Source organism: Alligator mississippiensis, chromosome 4 (genome assembly GCF_030867095.1).
Source record: "Alligator mississippiensis isolate rAllMis1 chromosome 4, rAllMis1, whole genome shotgun sequence".
Lineage (NCBI taxonomy): Eukaryota > Metazoa > Chordata > Crocodylia > Alligatoridae > Alligator > Alligator mississippiensis.
This window is the reverse complement of record NC_081827.1, coordinates 222,670,376-222,687,231: the sequence shown is the minus strand read 5'-3', so window position 1 is coordinate 222,687,231 and position 16,856 is coordinate 222,670,376. Positions and strand designations below refer to the sequence as shown.

Here is a 16,856-nt window from a genome sequence, read left to right as displayed (position 1 = left end):
CTGCGGCTAAGGAAGAAGAAAAATACTGCATGACCAATCCAGGAGTTTAAAAAAAGGCCACACATGCACGCATGGTGAAAAGTAAACATCCTTAAAGTGATCTGAAATGAGTCAGCCAAAACCATTTTACCTGGTTAGCACATATCTCCAAATATTAAAGCAAGGAACATTATGTGAGAGACTAAATTATAGTAAATTTGGGAACACAAAGCACCAGTTTTCCCATGGTAAACAGAATCATTCCAAATTGAACAGCAATAGCTGTATGACATTACTGATAATAAAAACACTCTTCCTGACTTCCTCACCCAGTTCTGGAAGAGAAACACGTACCACTTAAACTTAACAGGAGTTTATTTTAGCTACATCTTTATAAAGCTTCTACCACAGACCCCTGAAATGTTAAACTCCAGATCATTACTGGATTCCTGAGTCTTTTGTCAAAACACAGTCTCTGCTTCACACTGCAAGAATTTGCAAATACTTTCCTGCAGTTTAAGTGCATTTCAAGTCAATTTGAAGTTGCAAAGCAAGTTCTCTCTCTTTTATTACTGAAGAAGCTACTATAGCAAGTCTGCTCTTCAGCTAATGTCTCTCTCAGCCCCAGTAGTAGAAGTACTGGATCCTTTCTGAATCCTGGAGGTAAACTTAACGGAGCAACTTTATCGGTAAACTTTGGGAACACAACAGTTTGAGGAATCTGATTAGCATTCTATCCAAACTGGGCAAAATGCAGGCTTCTCCTGTATAAGATCCAATAGACTAACAGGTCAAGAGTTTAAGGTTCAGGGACACAAGTCAATCTCATTCTACCCTACACGCTAAACAGTTTTGCAACCAGGTCAGGGGACAACGGTTTTGTAAACGGGTCCTCAACATGGTGGCATTTGTACTACTTTTTGACCTCTAGAGATATTGCACTGTTTTGAATGCATTTGTTTTTCACCTCAGGAAACATGGGTGCTAATCTGAGTTGGGGGAAACCAAGTACTAGTCAGGGCATCAAATTACTACAGACTGACAAGGAATGTGTTGGGGGCAAGAAGGAAAGAAAAGTTTGAAAACTGTACCAGTTCCATCTCCAAAAACAAATATGAATTAAATAGGTTAACGTTGGGATCATTTGTACAATGGACTATTTTGTCTGGAAGTCATTAAACAGTGAGGAGACATAATATAACTACTTGGGTAGATTTGCTATTGGTTTCAGGAAAACTGGCATTTAGTGTCCCTTCAGCATGCACAAGCTTTGTTCTGCTCTGTAATAGAAAGCTATTGCATTACTATGAATCATTTTGGTTATGGATTTCTTTTGTCACTTCTATTAACTATCAACTAGAATCTATCTGTCTTGAGTAACAATCCAATGGAGCTAACTTAATGTATAAGACTTGGCAATGTGCACATGTCAAAACAATTTTTTTGTCTAAAGAATTAAAGAACCTGCTCTTAATTTGATTGACTGGCATATGTAGTGCATTATATTACCTAAGTCACTGCTTTACTGACCATGTTCTGGAATAGGATTTGAGTAATGCACCTCTAAAGCTATCATAAGCTGTGCTGCATTGTTTTTATCTGACCACAATTTTCAGATTGTTAGCACCACTGCCTTAGAGTACTTGCTAAAAAGGTAGGCACAGAAAAACACTCACCTTGGAACAGGGAGAAAGGGAAAGGAAGTGTGTGTGTAGGGGAGGAGTGGGGGGAGAGAAGAGAGAAACCACAAAAGAATTAACAATAGGATGGGCACCCAGAAGGACTTAATTCATCCTAGATGCGCAATACCTTCTTTAGTTAATCTCCTTTAGAGAAAATGAATGAAGAAGAATGCCCTAAAAATAAATGCCTGAGATTTCATATAAATAGCCATTTTCTCACCATTATAAAATATATTACAGCAAAAAAAGTAATTTCCATTCCACCTTGGTGTGAAAATACCCACCCACCACCTGCAGTATATTTTGACATTTTCAGATAACCTAGTACAGAAAGTATGTACAGAGAACTACTGTGGTTATGAGTCAAAAGCAAAATAAATCAAATTATCCATTTTCTATTTGCTATTTCCTCAGAGGAGCCAACCCTGTGGAAATGCAGTTGTCATTTACTCACCAGCAACTGCATTTATGTTAGTCACTGTGGCAAGGTGAGGTCCCTGGCTAGCCACCGAGCTAGCTTCCCACCTGCCTCTGGGCATGCTGCCCACCAATCTCACTTGCCACACCTTGATGGTAATTAATAATGTTAATTAAGGTGGCAGGCAACACATTGTACACCCCGATATTGGGGGGGGGGGGTCTATCCGCAGCTCTGTTCCACCCCTACACCGCAGCCGAAGCCTCGCAGATGTCATATCAGGCACTTAGCTCAACCGTTGCCTTCGCCCATTAGCTGTGGTCCCCAACCCTGGGGACCTTTGGCCTCCGTAAGCCCTGGGCCTGTCTCAGGCCCAGTCGGGACCCCGTGCTCCTTACCTCTTCACGGGCGTCTGTCGCGGAGAGCCCCTAGCCCTTTTGACCCTTTGGTCCTGGCCCCAGCATTGACCAGTCGAGTGCCTCAGTGGGGTTTTCGCCTCCTGCCGGCACTTATAGGTTGGGGTCCCCCATTCCCAGCTCAGCTGCTCCTGGAAGCGTGCCTGGCCCTGCGGGGTCACTCCCCCAGCAGGCTCAGGTGCCTCCAGAAGCTTACATGGCCTACCCTGCTCAGATGCTATATAGCCCACCCAAAGGTGAGGGCTGGGGTTAAGGCGCCCCTACTTGCCTCTCACCAGGGTGATCACTGGCCTGGCACTTCCTGGGGGCTCCCGCACCACTGAGAGCCCCACCAGGCCACCCACTCCCGGCAGGGTGCAGTTTTAAGTCATGCCCAGGACCAGGAGCCTCCAAACCGTCTCCTACAGCTCCCCCCTTACCTCCAGGATGTTCCAAGCAGCCTTGCAGCCAGGCTATGTTACTGCCTGGCCTGCCAGCAGCAAACTGCCCTGTTTATATAGGCAGCCATGGATCAAAAATGGCTGCCACAATTAAGCTCCTGTTGGCCACTTGGCTTGGCCCTTAAAGTGGCAGGCATCTACAGTGCTCTGCCAGTCACCAATCCTGACTGTTCTACATTTGGGTCACTAGGATATTGAGGTTTATGCAAAATATATCCTCCTAAGAAATATCCTTCCATGTGTTTGGAGTCCAGGTGATTATTTAATAATATTCAGTGTACAATATTAAGAGGACTGTTCTACCCTCTTTTTTCTTTTAGCTTCTTCTTGCTCAAATAGAAATACTCATCCCAAAAGATCTTGCATATTATTGAGCCACTTCGCTTTAATTCATCTCAGCATTGGCATTTGCCTAATTTAAAATTCACACCAGTTATTCAGGAAGTGCTTTTTTCACTTCTATGAAGCATGATCAAACCTGCTGAGGTCAGCAAGTCAAGTCTTACATTGCAAGCAGCAATGTTTCACCAGCAGGATATTAAGTTGTTAAACAACAAAAAATATCTTGGGGCAAGAAGTACATAAATATATCATTCTTAGTAAGATCCCAGCCCAGACTAACTCCCACTACTCCAGAGATGGATAAAACTCTAAAGTATTGTTTGCTCTTGAATTTCAAAAGGAAGCACTCAACAAAAGACAAAAAAGGAAGAAAAAAAAAAAAGAAGAAACCCTCATGATCCAACTGATTTTTAAAAAAATGTTATAATATTCCACCACATTTTCTGAACTAGACAGTATTTATGAAACTAAAAGTTTTATTTACTGATGAAGACTAACTACAGAATTAATCCAACATTGAAGATGCTTGCAAAAATCAAAAGTGATGCTAGACTTATTCACCTGGAACAGATTACTTTCTAACTTCTACATGCCCTCTAGTGGCAGTCATCATTTTCAAGGCAATTCCAAAACACAGATTTAGGCAATTTTAAGGGACATGCATTACATAAGGAACATGCAGTTTGTGCTGTTAGCACAGTAAAACTCACCTAAATCTGCTATGCAGCATTGTCCATTTTTCTTAACAAGGATGTTTTTGCTCTTCAAGTCCCGATGGGAAATAGCAGGCTTCCCTTGTGTCCCAAATATCTCTATGTGCAAATGTGCAAGACCACTGGCTATGGACAGAACTATTCGTAGGCAGCTGACAGTATCAAGCGTTGTAAGCTGTAGATAGTCGTACAAAGACCCCATTTCGTGATAGTGTGTAATTAACCACAACTGGGTGCTGGAGTTTCTGGAGGTCATATCTGAAGCGATAAAACCTGAAAAGACAACATTAGATTTCAAAGCTTCCAAGTTTAAATGACCAAAATGTCATTTACAGTGTTCTTGTCATTTAAAATCAGAATTGAAACAGTCTTCTGCTGTAATGTCACTTTGGAAAAAAATAATATAAAAGGAAAAAGTCTTAAATATATTTTTGTGATTAAGTGAATTATATCAGTAAAGTTTTATTTGTAGGCCCACAAAAAAGGACACGCAAATAAGCTTTCTAAGTTGGTCTAATAAAAGATATCAAATTCACCCAAGGAACCTTGTAAGCTTTCTAAGAACATTCACCTTCTCAAAGTTTAGTTGCGACACTACTGCTACATTTTTATGGTTGTTACCAAATAATGTTTGTTTTCAAGAGGAATTACAATAAGTATAACGTTTGTAGCTTTGATTCCTAATAATTTGAACAAACCGATTCAGCATTTGTCTGCTACAATAATCAAAACCAGATCAAATATTATTTAGATTTCCAAAATTAAATAAACATCACTCCATAGCTCTAATCACCCTGAACACAATTATAATCATTTCATTGGTACATACCTCTTAATCTGACTCTTTAACGAAAAACAATCAAAGTACCAATCAAGCAGATAGCAACCTGCACTGCACTCCACTATAAAAGCTTACTATCTACTCCAGGGGCGGGCAGTTATTTTGAGCGGAGGGCCGCTGACCCAGTTTTGTCTTGGGACCAATGTTCCAGGGCCAGCACCAGTGGGGCCCAGAGCAGGGCGCAGGCTGGCAGGGGTCCATAGAGCTGGGCTGGGCTGCACCAGCAGGGAGGGGGGAGCTGGCCCGGCTCCATAGAGTCCCTGCCAGCTGGAACCCCATGCTCCTGTCACCTCTCTCTGGGCCCCACCGGCACTGGCCCTGGGACACCAGTGCAGGCCCCATGCTCCCACTGGCTTCCCGTCCGCTCACACCCAGTGCCCCCCCAGCCCCGCGGTACAGGCAGAGGGCAGAGCACAGCCCCAACCCTCTGTTCACCAGCAGGGAAGAAACTGGTGCTGAGCGTGGGGAAAAGTGGCCCCTCACTCACCCCATGGCCAGCGCCCCATGCTATAGGCTCTTGCAGGCTGTGCGGGGCTGTCCGGAGCAGGCACAGGCAGCTCCAAGCTGGTTGCAAGCAGCTGCAGCACGGGGTGCTGGCCATGGGGCAGGTGAGGGGCCACTTTTCCCCACACTCAGCACCAGCTTGTAACCTGCCCCACTGCCACCCTGGCAGTGGGGCCAAGTTATGAGGTGGTGCTGAGTGCGGGGGGAGGAGCAGCCCCTCCCCGCCCCATGCCCGGCGCACTGTGCTGCAGCCACTCGCAGCCTGCCTGGGCTGCCTGTGCCTGCTCCGGACAGCCCAGCACGGCCTGCGAGCACCTGCAGTGCAGGGTGCCGGACATGGGGCAGGTGAGGGGCCACTTTTCTCTGCCCAGGGAAGGAGCCCAGGGAAAAGCTGAGCACAGGGGGGAAGTAGTCCCTCCCCCGCCCCACGCCGGTGCCCCACGCCGCAGGCACTCGCAGCCCACATGGGGCTGTCTGGAGCGGGCACAGGCAGCCCCACGCGAGCTGCAAGCAGCTGCAACACAGGGTGCCAGGAGTGGGTGGGGAGGGGCCGCTTTCCCCCACCCCCCACTCCTTCCTTGCCCAGGGTCCTCCCCCCCACCACTTACCTGAGCTTCCCGCGCTGGGGCAGCCACGTGCTCCCAGGCCAGAAACCCCAGAAGGGGCTTCTGGCTAGGGGGCCGGGCTGGGCAGGCCCGCTGTTGTTGGAGACCACTGGGCTTCCCCGGGTCCTACTGCCCTTGGTTCCTGTCATTTTTTACAGGCACCAAAGGCAGAGAAATATTAATTTTCCAAATTTTTTTAGGGGCCCCCTGGGCTGGATACTATGGCTTCGCAGGACAGATCTGGCCCGCAGGCCATGTTTTGCCCACCCCTGATTTACTCTCTACCCAAAAGTTCCCCTATATGCTTACGTTTTACAACTTGCACTGGAGAGCAACTAGTTCAAGCTATTTTGGGTCCAAGAGTGGGGTGTTAAAGCTGTGGAACCTGCACAGGAACTCCAATTCCAGCATCTCTCTCCCATGACTCTACCTATGTTACACTGGGGAGAGTTAAGACATAGGTCCCAGCCATTTAAGTCCTTATTGGTCAAAAACAATAACTTAAAAATTTTACCCAAGGCCAAGAAACAGCCCATAAAGGTCATAAAGAGCAGGTATCAGCGTGTTTCAGGTGAACTAATCTGCTAAACAGGCAGGCAGACATTCTACACCTGTTAACGTTTCAGATTTAAAGATCCTGATCTACAGCTATATATAGCCCAAACTACTGACTTAAGTGAGATCTGTATGGAAAATGAAATACTGATCCTTTCTGACCAAAGGTATTTGGAAGAATAGTAGACTTGGTCACAGTACCTATTTGATCAATGTCTGCTTTATAGATAAATGACAGATCTTCAGATTATGAACTCATAATAGCCAGGAAAAATACACTCACAACCAAAGCAGTCATGATTTATCATATCTTTTAAATGTTTCCTTCAAACTGTCACCAACAGGTAAGCTTACATGGGTTGATCATCAAAAAGCTTGTTCTCCAGATGCTGGAAAGACCATTTGAGGATTGTTGTAGCCTGACAAATTAGCAAAACCTCAAGGCTGCTCTATACTGCTCTAGGTACCAAAGTCACCCAAAAATACCCCATCCAACTACAGATCAGTAGGACATAAAGACGATGGCAAATTGCCAAGCAGAGCTTGACAAGACCAAAAGACTAGAGCACTATCATAACAAGTTCTTCTCACCTAAATACCAGGCAACTAAGTTGAGCTGCTCACCTGGGTTGGAGTGAATACAACTACTCACAGTGGCTCAATTTCTCTTTATAGCGTAATAAGAACAATTTGTTTTGTAAACCGAGGAAACCAAGGAAGGACAACTTTCTCCTCACCCCCACCCCAAACTCTTTTCCGAACCAAAGTTCTAGATGAGATCAAAACCCAGACTGGGAGGCAAAAAGAGATTGAGCTGCTCCTGCTATACCATGCTATTTACACACAACTGAAGTGAACAGCTCTTGCCCTGGAGGCAATTAATGTTCCTCCTGTCACCTAAAAGTAAAAATGTAATGTTTATTATAAGCCCAGAGAGATGTATCCCAGGGAAGTTGAGAGGACACGCTGCCACCTGCTTTCTTTCAAGAAATCAATTATTTTTTGGTAAAGTGCAGGATTACTTGATACTGAACCTTAAACAGTCTAATTGCCAAACTTGACCATTATTTAAGAAAGATTAAACACCACTGTACTGGAATATGGTGACAATGAATATTTCAGCCAAATCAGTAATCTCTCAGGAAGGAAAGTTCAAAAACTCATGCTCTGAGGATGATGGTATTTTTATTTATTTATTTATTTATTTTAACAACAAAGGAAATCATTTCAGTAAACACGAGACAAACATTAAAGACGCTGATCCACAGGCCTGCTGGAACATTCTTCAACAAGAAAACAAAAAAGGGGCCTAACAAAATTGTCTGTAATTATACAGGTTATAGGTAAGTATGTCACTAGACTAGAGAGACTTGCTGGTGCATCATTCTAAGAAATGAAAAGCTGAAAAGGTTGAGATTGTGTCCACATGGAAGGAAAGGGCCCACCTAAAGCACACAGTTCAACTGTAGCTTAGGATGTGCATGTGTGATGAAGTTAAAGGAATAAAACATTTATTTAGATCTATGCAGAGAGCTGTAACAGGAACAAGTAATAAAAATGGCACTAGGCCTCAGTAATCATCAATAATATTAGGATACACATTTATTTACAGGAAAAATAGGTGACTATGAAGAGCAACTATAATTGAAGTCTGAACTTTAAAAGGAGATAAATTTGATTTCAACGTAAACTCTGGGGGAAAAAAAGTTAAGAACACATAACAAAAATGGATAATCTCGGTGCTCTGTTTCATAGTAAGCAACGTAAGGTTACAAAACACAACACAGTATTGGATTATATCCTGGAGCTAGAATCAAGACACAACAGTTACGAAGGTAAAGGTTAGAAGGTAGGAATAGCCATAAGAGTGCAGGAGGACACCAGCTAGGAAAACCATGCAACCTTAGGCCTATGATGTTTTAACATATTTAAAAGGCGAAGACAAGGGCATTGTATTTCAATGAGCAAGGGTTCTATCTTTAACCAATCACCTAATTTAAATTTACTACACTAGTCTCAAAGACCGTAGCATCTATATTAGCTCAAGTTACCTTCAGGTTAAGTGCACACGCTTGAAACACCTTGTGTTACAGTTATTAGCATGTGCAAGCTTAGGAAGCGTGTTTATGGCACACACAGTACTCGATAGTAAAATTTCTTAAAAATAGGTAAATCTCAATAGCCTCATAAAGATCCACATCATTTACGCAACAACTAAGACAATATTTCTTAAGAGGTAGTTTTACTGTTTATAACATCCTTTTTTCATACCTAAACAACATGTCTGTATCCAGGAACTCATGAGGAATATTAAGGTTCAAATATTTGAGTGCAGAGAATCATAGAGAAGTAGGGCTGGAAGGGACTTGTGGGATCATCTAGGCCAACCCCTGCCTGAAGCAGGATCATTCCTATCCAAACCATCCTTATACAATCCATAATCCAAACTCTTCGCAAGACTACCATCAACCCTGACAATGCAGACAATGCTAACACCCTAACCTGACACAGATAAAGCAGGGGAATCATGGCAGCCAATGTTCTGCTTCTATAAGATATTGTCAATACATGCTCAAGAGGTCCAGAGTAGAGGGCTGCACCCCCCACTACAGAGGAAGGCAAATGCCCCCACAGTCCATACCAATCTGACCATGGGGTAAAATTACTTCCTGACCCCAAATATGGCAATCGATCAGACCCTGAGCGGAGTTCAAGACCCTTTGGCCAGGAACCTCTTGGCTTTACTTGTAACAGGAAAATTGGCACACTCCACTTAAGTTCCCAGCCTTAGCTATAACCAACACCTAATGCCTCTGGGGAAGCTTAAAAACACCCTGACGTAGCCAAAAAAAGACAGGGGGGACGGGGGAAGGGTGGCAGCAACCATCAAAGCCAAGGAGCATGGGAAGTACCCATGATAGAAAATAGGCATAGCTATGCCAGAGATGCTCTCTTCACCAGGGAGCCTCTTGGAGTAACAAGAAACAATGGTCACAAACTGACAGAGAGCAGATTTAGGCTAGATATCAGGAAAAACTTCTTCACGGTAAGGGTGGCCAAAATTTGGAATGGGCTTCCAAAGGAGGTGGTGCTCTCTCCCACCTTGGGGGTCTTTAAGAAAAGGCTGGATAGGCATCTGACTAGGATCATCTGACCCCAGCACTCTGTCCTGCCCAGGCAAGGGGTTGGACTAGATCTGCTGAGGTTCCTTCTGACCCTAGCATCTATGAATCCCCAACCAGTGGCTACCCAACCTCTTCTTGAACACCTCCAGTGATGGAGAGTCCACAACTTCCCTAGGCAGTCTATTCCACTGCTTCACTATTCTCACAGTGAAGAAGTTTTTCCAGATATCCAATCTAAATTGCCTTTGCTGCAAGGTAATTTAAGCCACTGGTCTGCATCTTACTCTCTGCAGCAAGACAGAAAAGGTGCTTTCCCTCTTCTTTATGGCAGCCCTTCAAGTATTTGAAGACTGCTAACATGTCACCTCTTAAGGGCCTTTTATGCAAGCTGAACATGCCTAGTTCCTTCAGTCTCCTCATATGACTTGCCTTCCAAGCCTTTCCTTGATCAGCTTTTGTCACCTGCCTCTGGACCCTCTCTATCTTCATGTACTTTTTAAAATGTGGAAACCAGAACTGCACACAGTACTCCAGATGAGGTCTAACCAGCGATGAGTAGAGGCACTACCACCTCCCACATCTTGCACGTGAAAGCACATAGTACAAGAATGCTGTCTTGTATGAAACCACCCTGCTGTTCCCACTCCTCATAATGTTCCTGGGCCCAGAACCACCCTTCTCTTGGCCCAGTGTTGGACTCCACTCTCAGAAATCACCAGCCTCTCTCCTTTGGGTCACAACACACAGAGGTGCTAGCACAGGCTCTGGTGGCAGTCCTTTCCTCATTGCATGCTGTGCTGCCAGCAAACAGAAGATCACAATACTGCCTGCTAAGACAACGGATCACTGTTGCCAGGAAGACCGCTCTGATCATAGGCTCAGATCTCCAGGATCTTGCTCTAAATTCTTCCCCTCTCCTTGTAAGTTTCCCTCCAACACATTTGTTCCCCAAACACAACAGCCAAAACCTGCCCACTATCTACAAAAGTGAATATGACAGACTGTTGCTCAATTAACTCATTCTTTCCTAATGTTCCTCCTTAGAATGCTTGCATCCATTCTAATATTATAAAAGCTTATGTCTGTCTGTAATGCTTTATTCACACTCTGATTGGCTGACAAACAGCCAATCAGAGTGTGAACAAGCGTTTGAACAGGAGCTGGTGGCACGGTGGAGGGCCGCCATGATGGTGGGGACACAGGGGATAGGGGGCGGGGTGAGGTCAGCTGTACTGGCAGCCCACCCCCTGCCCTGCTCCCTGGAGGTGGGGGCAACGGAGAGGACAGAACAGGGGGGTGAGGCCAGCACTGCCCTGCTCCCTGGAGCAGGTAGCAATGATAGAGGCGGGGGGGGCAAAGCCTCCGGAGCTGGCTTCGTCCCCCCCACCCAACATCCCTCCTTGCATGCGACAGCAGCGCGGGAGTGGGGGTGGGACACCGCGGGGGGGAGAGGCAACCAGCTCTGGCCTTGGCCCACCCCCTCCTTCCATCAACACCACCTGCAGGGCCCAACGCAGGTTGGGGGAATAGCAGCTGCACTACAGTGGTGGCAATGGGGGGAGGGGAAGAGTGGGTCTAGGCCCAACCTGGAGGGTTGAGGGGGAGGGGGGAGGACTGAGCCCAAGCCGGGGGAGAAGCCAGCCCACCGTGGCAGTAGGGGGAAGCAGCAGGCCTGGCCTGATGCAGCAGTAGCTGGGGGACAGTAAGAGTGGGCCTCCTCCCCCACTTGGGCCTGGGCCCACTCCTCCCCCACCCCCTTCCTCCCCTCCCACCCTGTCAGTTTCAAGCCCGCTCCTCCCGTTCCCCCGCCAATGCTGGGTCAGCCCAGGCCTGCTGCTGCTCCTGCCACAGCGGGTCAGCTTGACTCCATCCTCAGGCCCAGTCCTCCTCCGCATCGGGCCCAAGTCCACTCCTCCTCTTCTCCCCCTAGCCGCTGCAGCGGAGAGGGGCAGGAGCAGGCCCGGACCCCAAGCAGCAGGAGGTAAAGGGAGAGCAGGCCCAGACAAGGGGGGGGCACCACAGGGCTCTATCCCTGCACACTCCGGCCACCCTTGTCATTCCTGACGGACAACTGGCTAACTTTATATACTTACCTAAAATATTTTCATGCCGCAGTAATACAGTGTTGTACAGTTCAGTTTCCCGGAACCAGGATTTTTCATCTCGGGAAGAAAAGATCTTCACTGCAACATTTTCTCCTTGCCACTGCCCTCTCCAGACTTCTCCATATCGGCCTTTTCCTGCCAAAAACAAGCAAGTCAGGTGATTTTGACCAGCAGTCTCTACTAAAAAGAATGAGCTGTAACAAGTATCCCAGCTGAAATTATCCATTTACAAATTCAATACGCAACACTGAATGCAGTGCACTGCCCACTTACTCTCAAATGCTGCATAAATTAATGCAATGCATAAGCACATATTAACATAATGTGAAGGCTGCAATACATATACACATATATTGTTAAAGCCAACACAATCTCTCACAGGAACATAAGGATAAGGCATCTTTATTATATACATATCTAACTATCCATAGTGCTTGTCCACTTCTGCCACAGCTGTCTCTAGTGCCTTTCCCCACACTGGTTTCTGTGCGCACACACTCTTTTTAATGTGCCCCCCGAGGACATGACACTCTTCATATTTGAATCCTGCTGAGGGCTGTTTTCTACCATAATGCCTGGCAATCACAATAGAACTCTTAGGGGCAAAGCTGAGAAGCAGAGATGAATTGGGGGGGGGGGGGGGGGCGGGTGCCACTGCAACCCTACTTTGATTTCTAGTCCACCCTAAGTTTAAAAACAACTGCCTGATAGTGGCAGCAGCATTTCTATTTAGGAAGCAGTAAGGGAGTCACCTGACTTCATGGCTCATTATAATCTACCCGATTCCTTCTAAACTCTTGATTCCACTGGTGTTAATGACCCCCTCTCCGTTTTTAATGGTTCAGAGGTTCCACTAATCAAGCTATCCCTTTTTGTTATATCCTGCTGTCTGTTAGCTGCTCCTGGTAATGTAGCTCCTATTTCACAGCCTTGCAGACTATTTTTAACTCTATCCAAAAACCATGAACTCAAGTGAACATCAATTTAGTTGTGGAAATAATTCTCAGTAAAACACTGGATGCACTATCAAGATGCTTAAGAAGGCTAAATTTTGTTCTATGAATCTGAAAAAGATGTATACTTAAATTTTAATGACAACAACTAAGCATAGACATTCAAAAAGCCTGAGCCTGAATTGATTCAATCTTTGCAAAATAGTCTAACCTGCATAGCTTGAACTGAGAAATAAGTGAATAGACAGACATTCACTTTTGATTCCAGAAATGCAGCTACATAGCTGCAGCTAGAAGTAAGCTCTCCCTTCCCTTCCACAGTGGCTGGGAGACTGAAGGGCAGCTGAGCTGGGGGGGAGGGGGGGGGGCATAACCAGGACCTGGCAGACTGCTCAGTATGACTAGGGAGGGCTTTAAACCCCAACCCTGGCCTGCAGGAACTGTAGCCAGGGTATACCTGGAAGAGGAAGCAGCCCTGCCAGGCTCACCCCCAAGCAGTGGTGGGAAGTGGCTAGCTAGCAGCCCAGGCAGTGCCTCAGGTGAAGGGGGAAAAGAGAGAGGGGAATTAAACCCCCTGTCTCCCCTCCCACACTGGCATGGGGTCTGTCCAGCTTTTCCCCCACTTGTGGCTCAGCACCACCTGAGACCCCCAGAGCCTCCCTCCCAGCCAGGGAGCAATCCCTCTGCGCCTTCCCAGCCCGGGGTGGGGGTTTTGCCTTGGGCAGCCCAGGAGAAATGGCCAGATCAGGGGAAGGTAGGGGAGTGAAACTGGCCCCAAGCCCAGATGAAGGTACGCACAGAGCAGAGCAGAGAGAGATTGCAGCGACTGCAGTTCCTGGACATGAGCCCTGCCGAGCAGAGGGACCCAGGCTGGGGGAGCAGGAACAGGAGGCAGGGAAAGGGCTCAAGCGTGTGTCCACACTAGCCCAGGGCAGGGCTGAGCTGAGCATGCAGCTGGAGGAGCAGCTCCTGCATGGTGGCCCCTTCACCTGCTGAAGAGGAGTGCCCAGGCTGGCTCTGGCCCCAGCCCTGAAGTGGCGTGCACAGCACAGGCTTGCCCCAGCAGTTCCTGGAGCTGGCCAAGGGCACCAAGAAGCTGGGCAGCACGATGCTGGAGGCTGAGCCAGGCCAGGCACTGAACTCCTTAACCGTCTCCAAGAAGAACAAGTGCAAGGGCTAGCCAGGCAGCAAGGAGCAGCTGGCCGAGCCCACCGCAGCCATGCGGTACTCGCTGGCCAGACTCAGCTCCCAGCACTACTACCTGCTGTCTGCCAGGCCACCGGGTAGCAAGCTAGGTGCACCCTGCTCACTCTTCCTCTACCCAGTGGCGGCACAGCATGACCCCATGTGCTAGGCATGGGGCACTACCCCTACAGCTTCCCCACCGCCACTGCCATCAGGGGTGCCCACTCTGGTCATACTGATACATACTACTCATGCTGCTCGCACTACCAAGGGGGCAGATAGTGGCAGCAGTGGGGAAGCTGCCCAGAGGCAGCACAGAGCAATTAATATGATTACTAGTTCATTAATTATTAATTCATTATTATTATTGATCGTGTTAATTCATAATTCTTATTAATTCATTCTCCTTTAGCCACTCTCGCCCTCCCCGTACAGAAAATAAACTATTAAATGATAAATGCCTACCTCGTGGGGAGGAAAGGGGGGGGAGGGGGGAGAAGCACACACAACTTTGTACTTCTATAGATGCGCTGCCCCCCACCCCACATGACTCCTTGCATTCCTCCTCCTTCAGACGCACTTCATACCACCCTCCTCCCTTTCAGAATTCCCTGAAAATCCCTACACCCTTACCTTCCTGCTAAGGGCTGTATCTCCATTTTCCCCATGGCAAGGGCTATGCATAAATCCTGAATTCATCTTTTCCATCCCATGGCAGGATCTCCCCTTTCTCTGCTGCTCCCTTCATCTCATGGTCCTTGCTTCTTCTCCCTACCTTTATTTCCCTGAAATAAATGTAATTGATTCCACTGCCCTCTCACCCAGTTCTCTGCTTCTGGGTTCCTGTCTACCCTATCACCAGGGATCCTGGTTTTCTCCAACTTAAAAAAAATCCCGCATTTTTGGTTAAAAAATAGTAACCCCAAATCCACATTTTTCCATGATTAAAATGAAAAACCTCTCTCTGAAGAGAGAGAGGGGAGTCATTTAAAAATCACAGAAAATGTGAATTTGGGATTACTTTTCTAACCCCAAAATTAGGGATTTTTTTTTTTAATTTGGAGAAAACCAACATCCGTGCTTATCACCAGCATCTCCAACCCTCTTCCCCTTCTATGTCCTTGCCTATCCTTTAGTCACCCTCTCCCTCCCCACTGCCCACTCCCATCTTCTTCAGAGCCCTGATTCTTATTTCCCCCATCCACCCACCTGCTTCCACTCCCATCCCTACAAAGCTCTTTGATTTTTATTACAGTCCAGGCTACAGACTGTAGACAGACCATCACTACGGAGCAAGCAAAGTTGCTACTTCTGAGATGAAAGGTGGGGAGGTTGCGCTCTATGTCAAAAAACACCTCACATCATCAAGGATTAGCTTTGGGTTAGAGGGTCAGGCAGAGGCTCTATAGATCAAACTACAAGGGGTGTGTGGTGAAAGGGACCTTACAGTGGGTGTCTACTACAGACCACCCAACCAGAGTGAAGAGCTGGACAAGGACTTCTCCAGTCAGCTTATGGAGGCAGTTAGGTCAAGGGATGTTATTGTCATGGGTGACCTAAACTACCCAGACGTTTGCTGGGAGGAGCAGACAGCCAGGTCTGACCGCTCGCATAGGTTCCTAGCTGTATTACAGGACCTTCACCTTATCCAGGAAGTGCACAGCCCCACTAGGGGTAACGCCTTGCTGGACCTGGTCCTGGCCACGGGGGATGACCAGGGGAGGGGACTGCAGGTCCTTGACCACCTGGGCAATAGCAATCGTCACCTGCTGGATTTCCTTATCCAACGCAGGGTATCAAGGGCTTACACCAAGGTTAAAGCCCTTGACTTCAGAAGGGCCAACTTCAATGAGCTTAGGAGACTGGTGGGGGAGGCACTGAGGGCCCAGAAGGTAGAGGAGATGGGAGTCCACGAGAGATGGTCGTACCTTAAGGGGGCGATCCTCCAGGCCCAAAGGATAATAGTCTCTGAGAGAAGCAGTGCAGGGGTAAGTGCTCAGAAACCCCCTTGGCTCAGCAAAGGCATTCAGGGATGCCTGAGGACTAAAAGGGGGGCATACAACCAGTGGAAGGGAGGAGCTATCACCAAGAAGGAGTACTCTTCCTTGGCCCGGGAGTGTAGGAGGGCTATTAGGAAGGCCAAGGCAGAGATGGAATTCAGGCTAGCATCCAGGATTAAGGACAACAAAAAGTCCTTTTTCAAGTACATTGGGAGCAAGAAGAGGGCACCAGGCAATGTAGGGCCCCTGCAAGACACAAACAGTAATCTTGTGGCTACACCAGACAAAAAAGCTGATATTTTTAAGTTTCTTTGCCTCTGTTTTTTTGAACAGGGACCGGGACATCCCACCTACCAGAGGTAGGGACAATCTTAGGGATAACTCTGTCAGGCCTTCAGTCAGCACAGATATAGCTAGGGATCTTCTGGAACGGCTAGACATTTTTAAATCTGTGGGTCCAGATGCCCTCCACCCAAGGGTGTTGAGGGAGCTGGCAGGGGTCATCGCAGAGCCCTTGGCCCAGCTGTATGAGTATTTGTGGTCATCTGGCCAGGTGCCAGGGGATTGGAAACTGGCTAATGTGGTCCCAATTTTCAAGAAAGGGAGGAAGGAGGACCCAAGTAACTATATGCCTGTAAGCCTCACCTCAGTGCTAGGGAAGATCTTGGAAAGAATCATCAAGGAGCACATCTGTAGGGGGCCAGCAGGGGAGATCATGCTCAGGGACAATCAGCATGGGTTCCTCAAAGGTAGGTCCTAACTGACCAACCTGATTGCCTTTTATGACCAGGTAACTAAATCCTTGGATGATGGTGTCACTGTGGACATAGTCTTTCTAGACTTTAAGAAGGCCTTTGACACTGTCTCTCACTCCATCCTCATCAATAAGTTAAGCGACTGTGGCACTGATGCCAGCACAGTTGGATGGGTAAAACATTGGCTGATGGGGCACACCCAGACAGTAGTGGTGGACGGGTTGTACTCAACCTGGCA

General features: G+C 47.2%; 1 protein-coding gene across 6 annotated transcripts in view; it reads right to left on the bottom strand.

Annotated features, from left to right (window-relative positions):
- ACVR1 (activin A receptor type 1) overlaps positions 1-16,856 on the bottom strand; it is a 114,162-nt gene that overhangs the window by 17,635 nt on the left and 79,671 nt on the right. For all 6 annotated transcript variants that reach the window (XM_019480495.2, XM_014599599.3, XM_014599600.3 and 3 more), the window contains 2 exons: positions 11,714-11,860; positions 3,988-4,263 (listed from right to left, as the gene is read on the bottom strand). In XM_019480495.2, the coding sequence (XP_019336040.2) occupies positions 3,988-4,263; positions 11,714-11,860 (423 nt within the window). The remainder of the gene's footprint in view (positions 1-3,987; positions 4,264-11,713; positions 11,861-16,856) is intronic.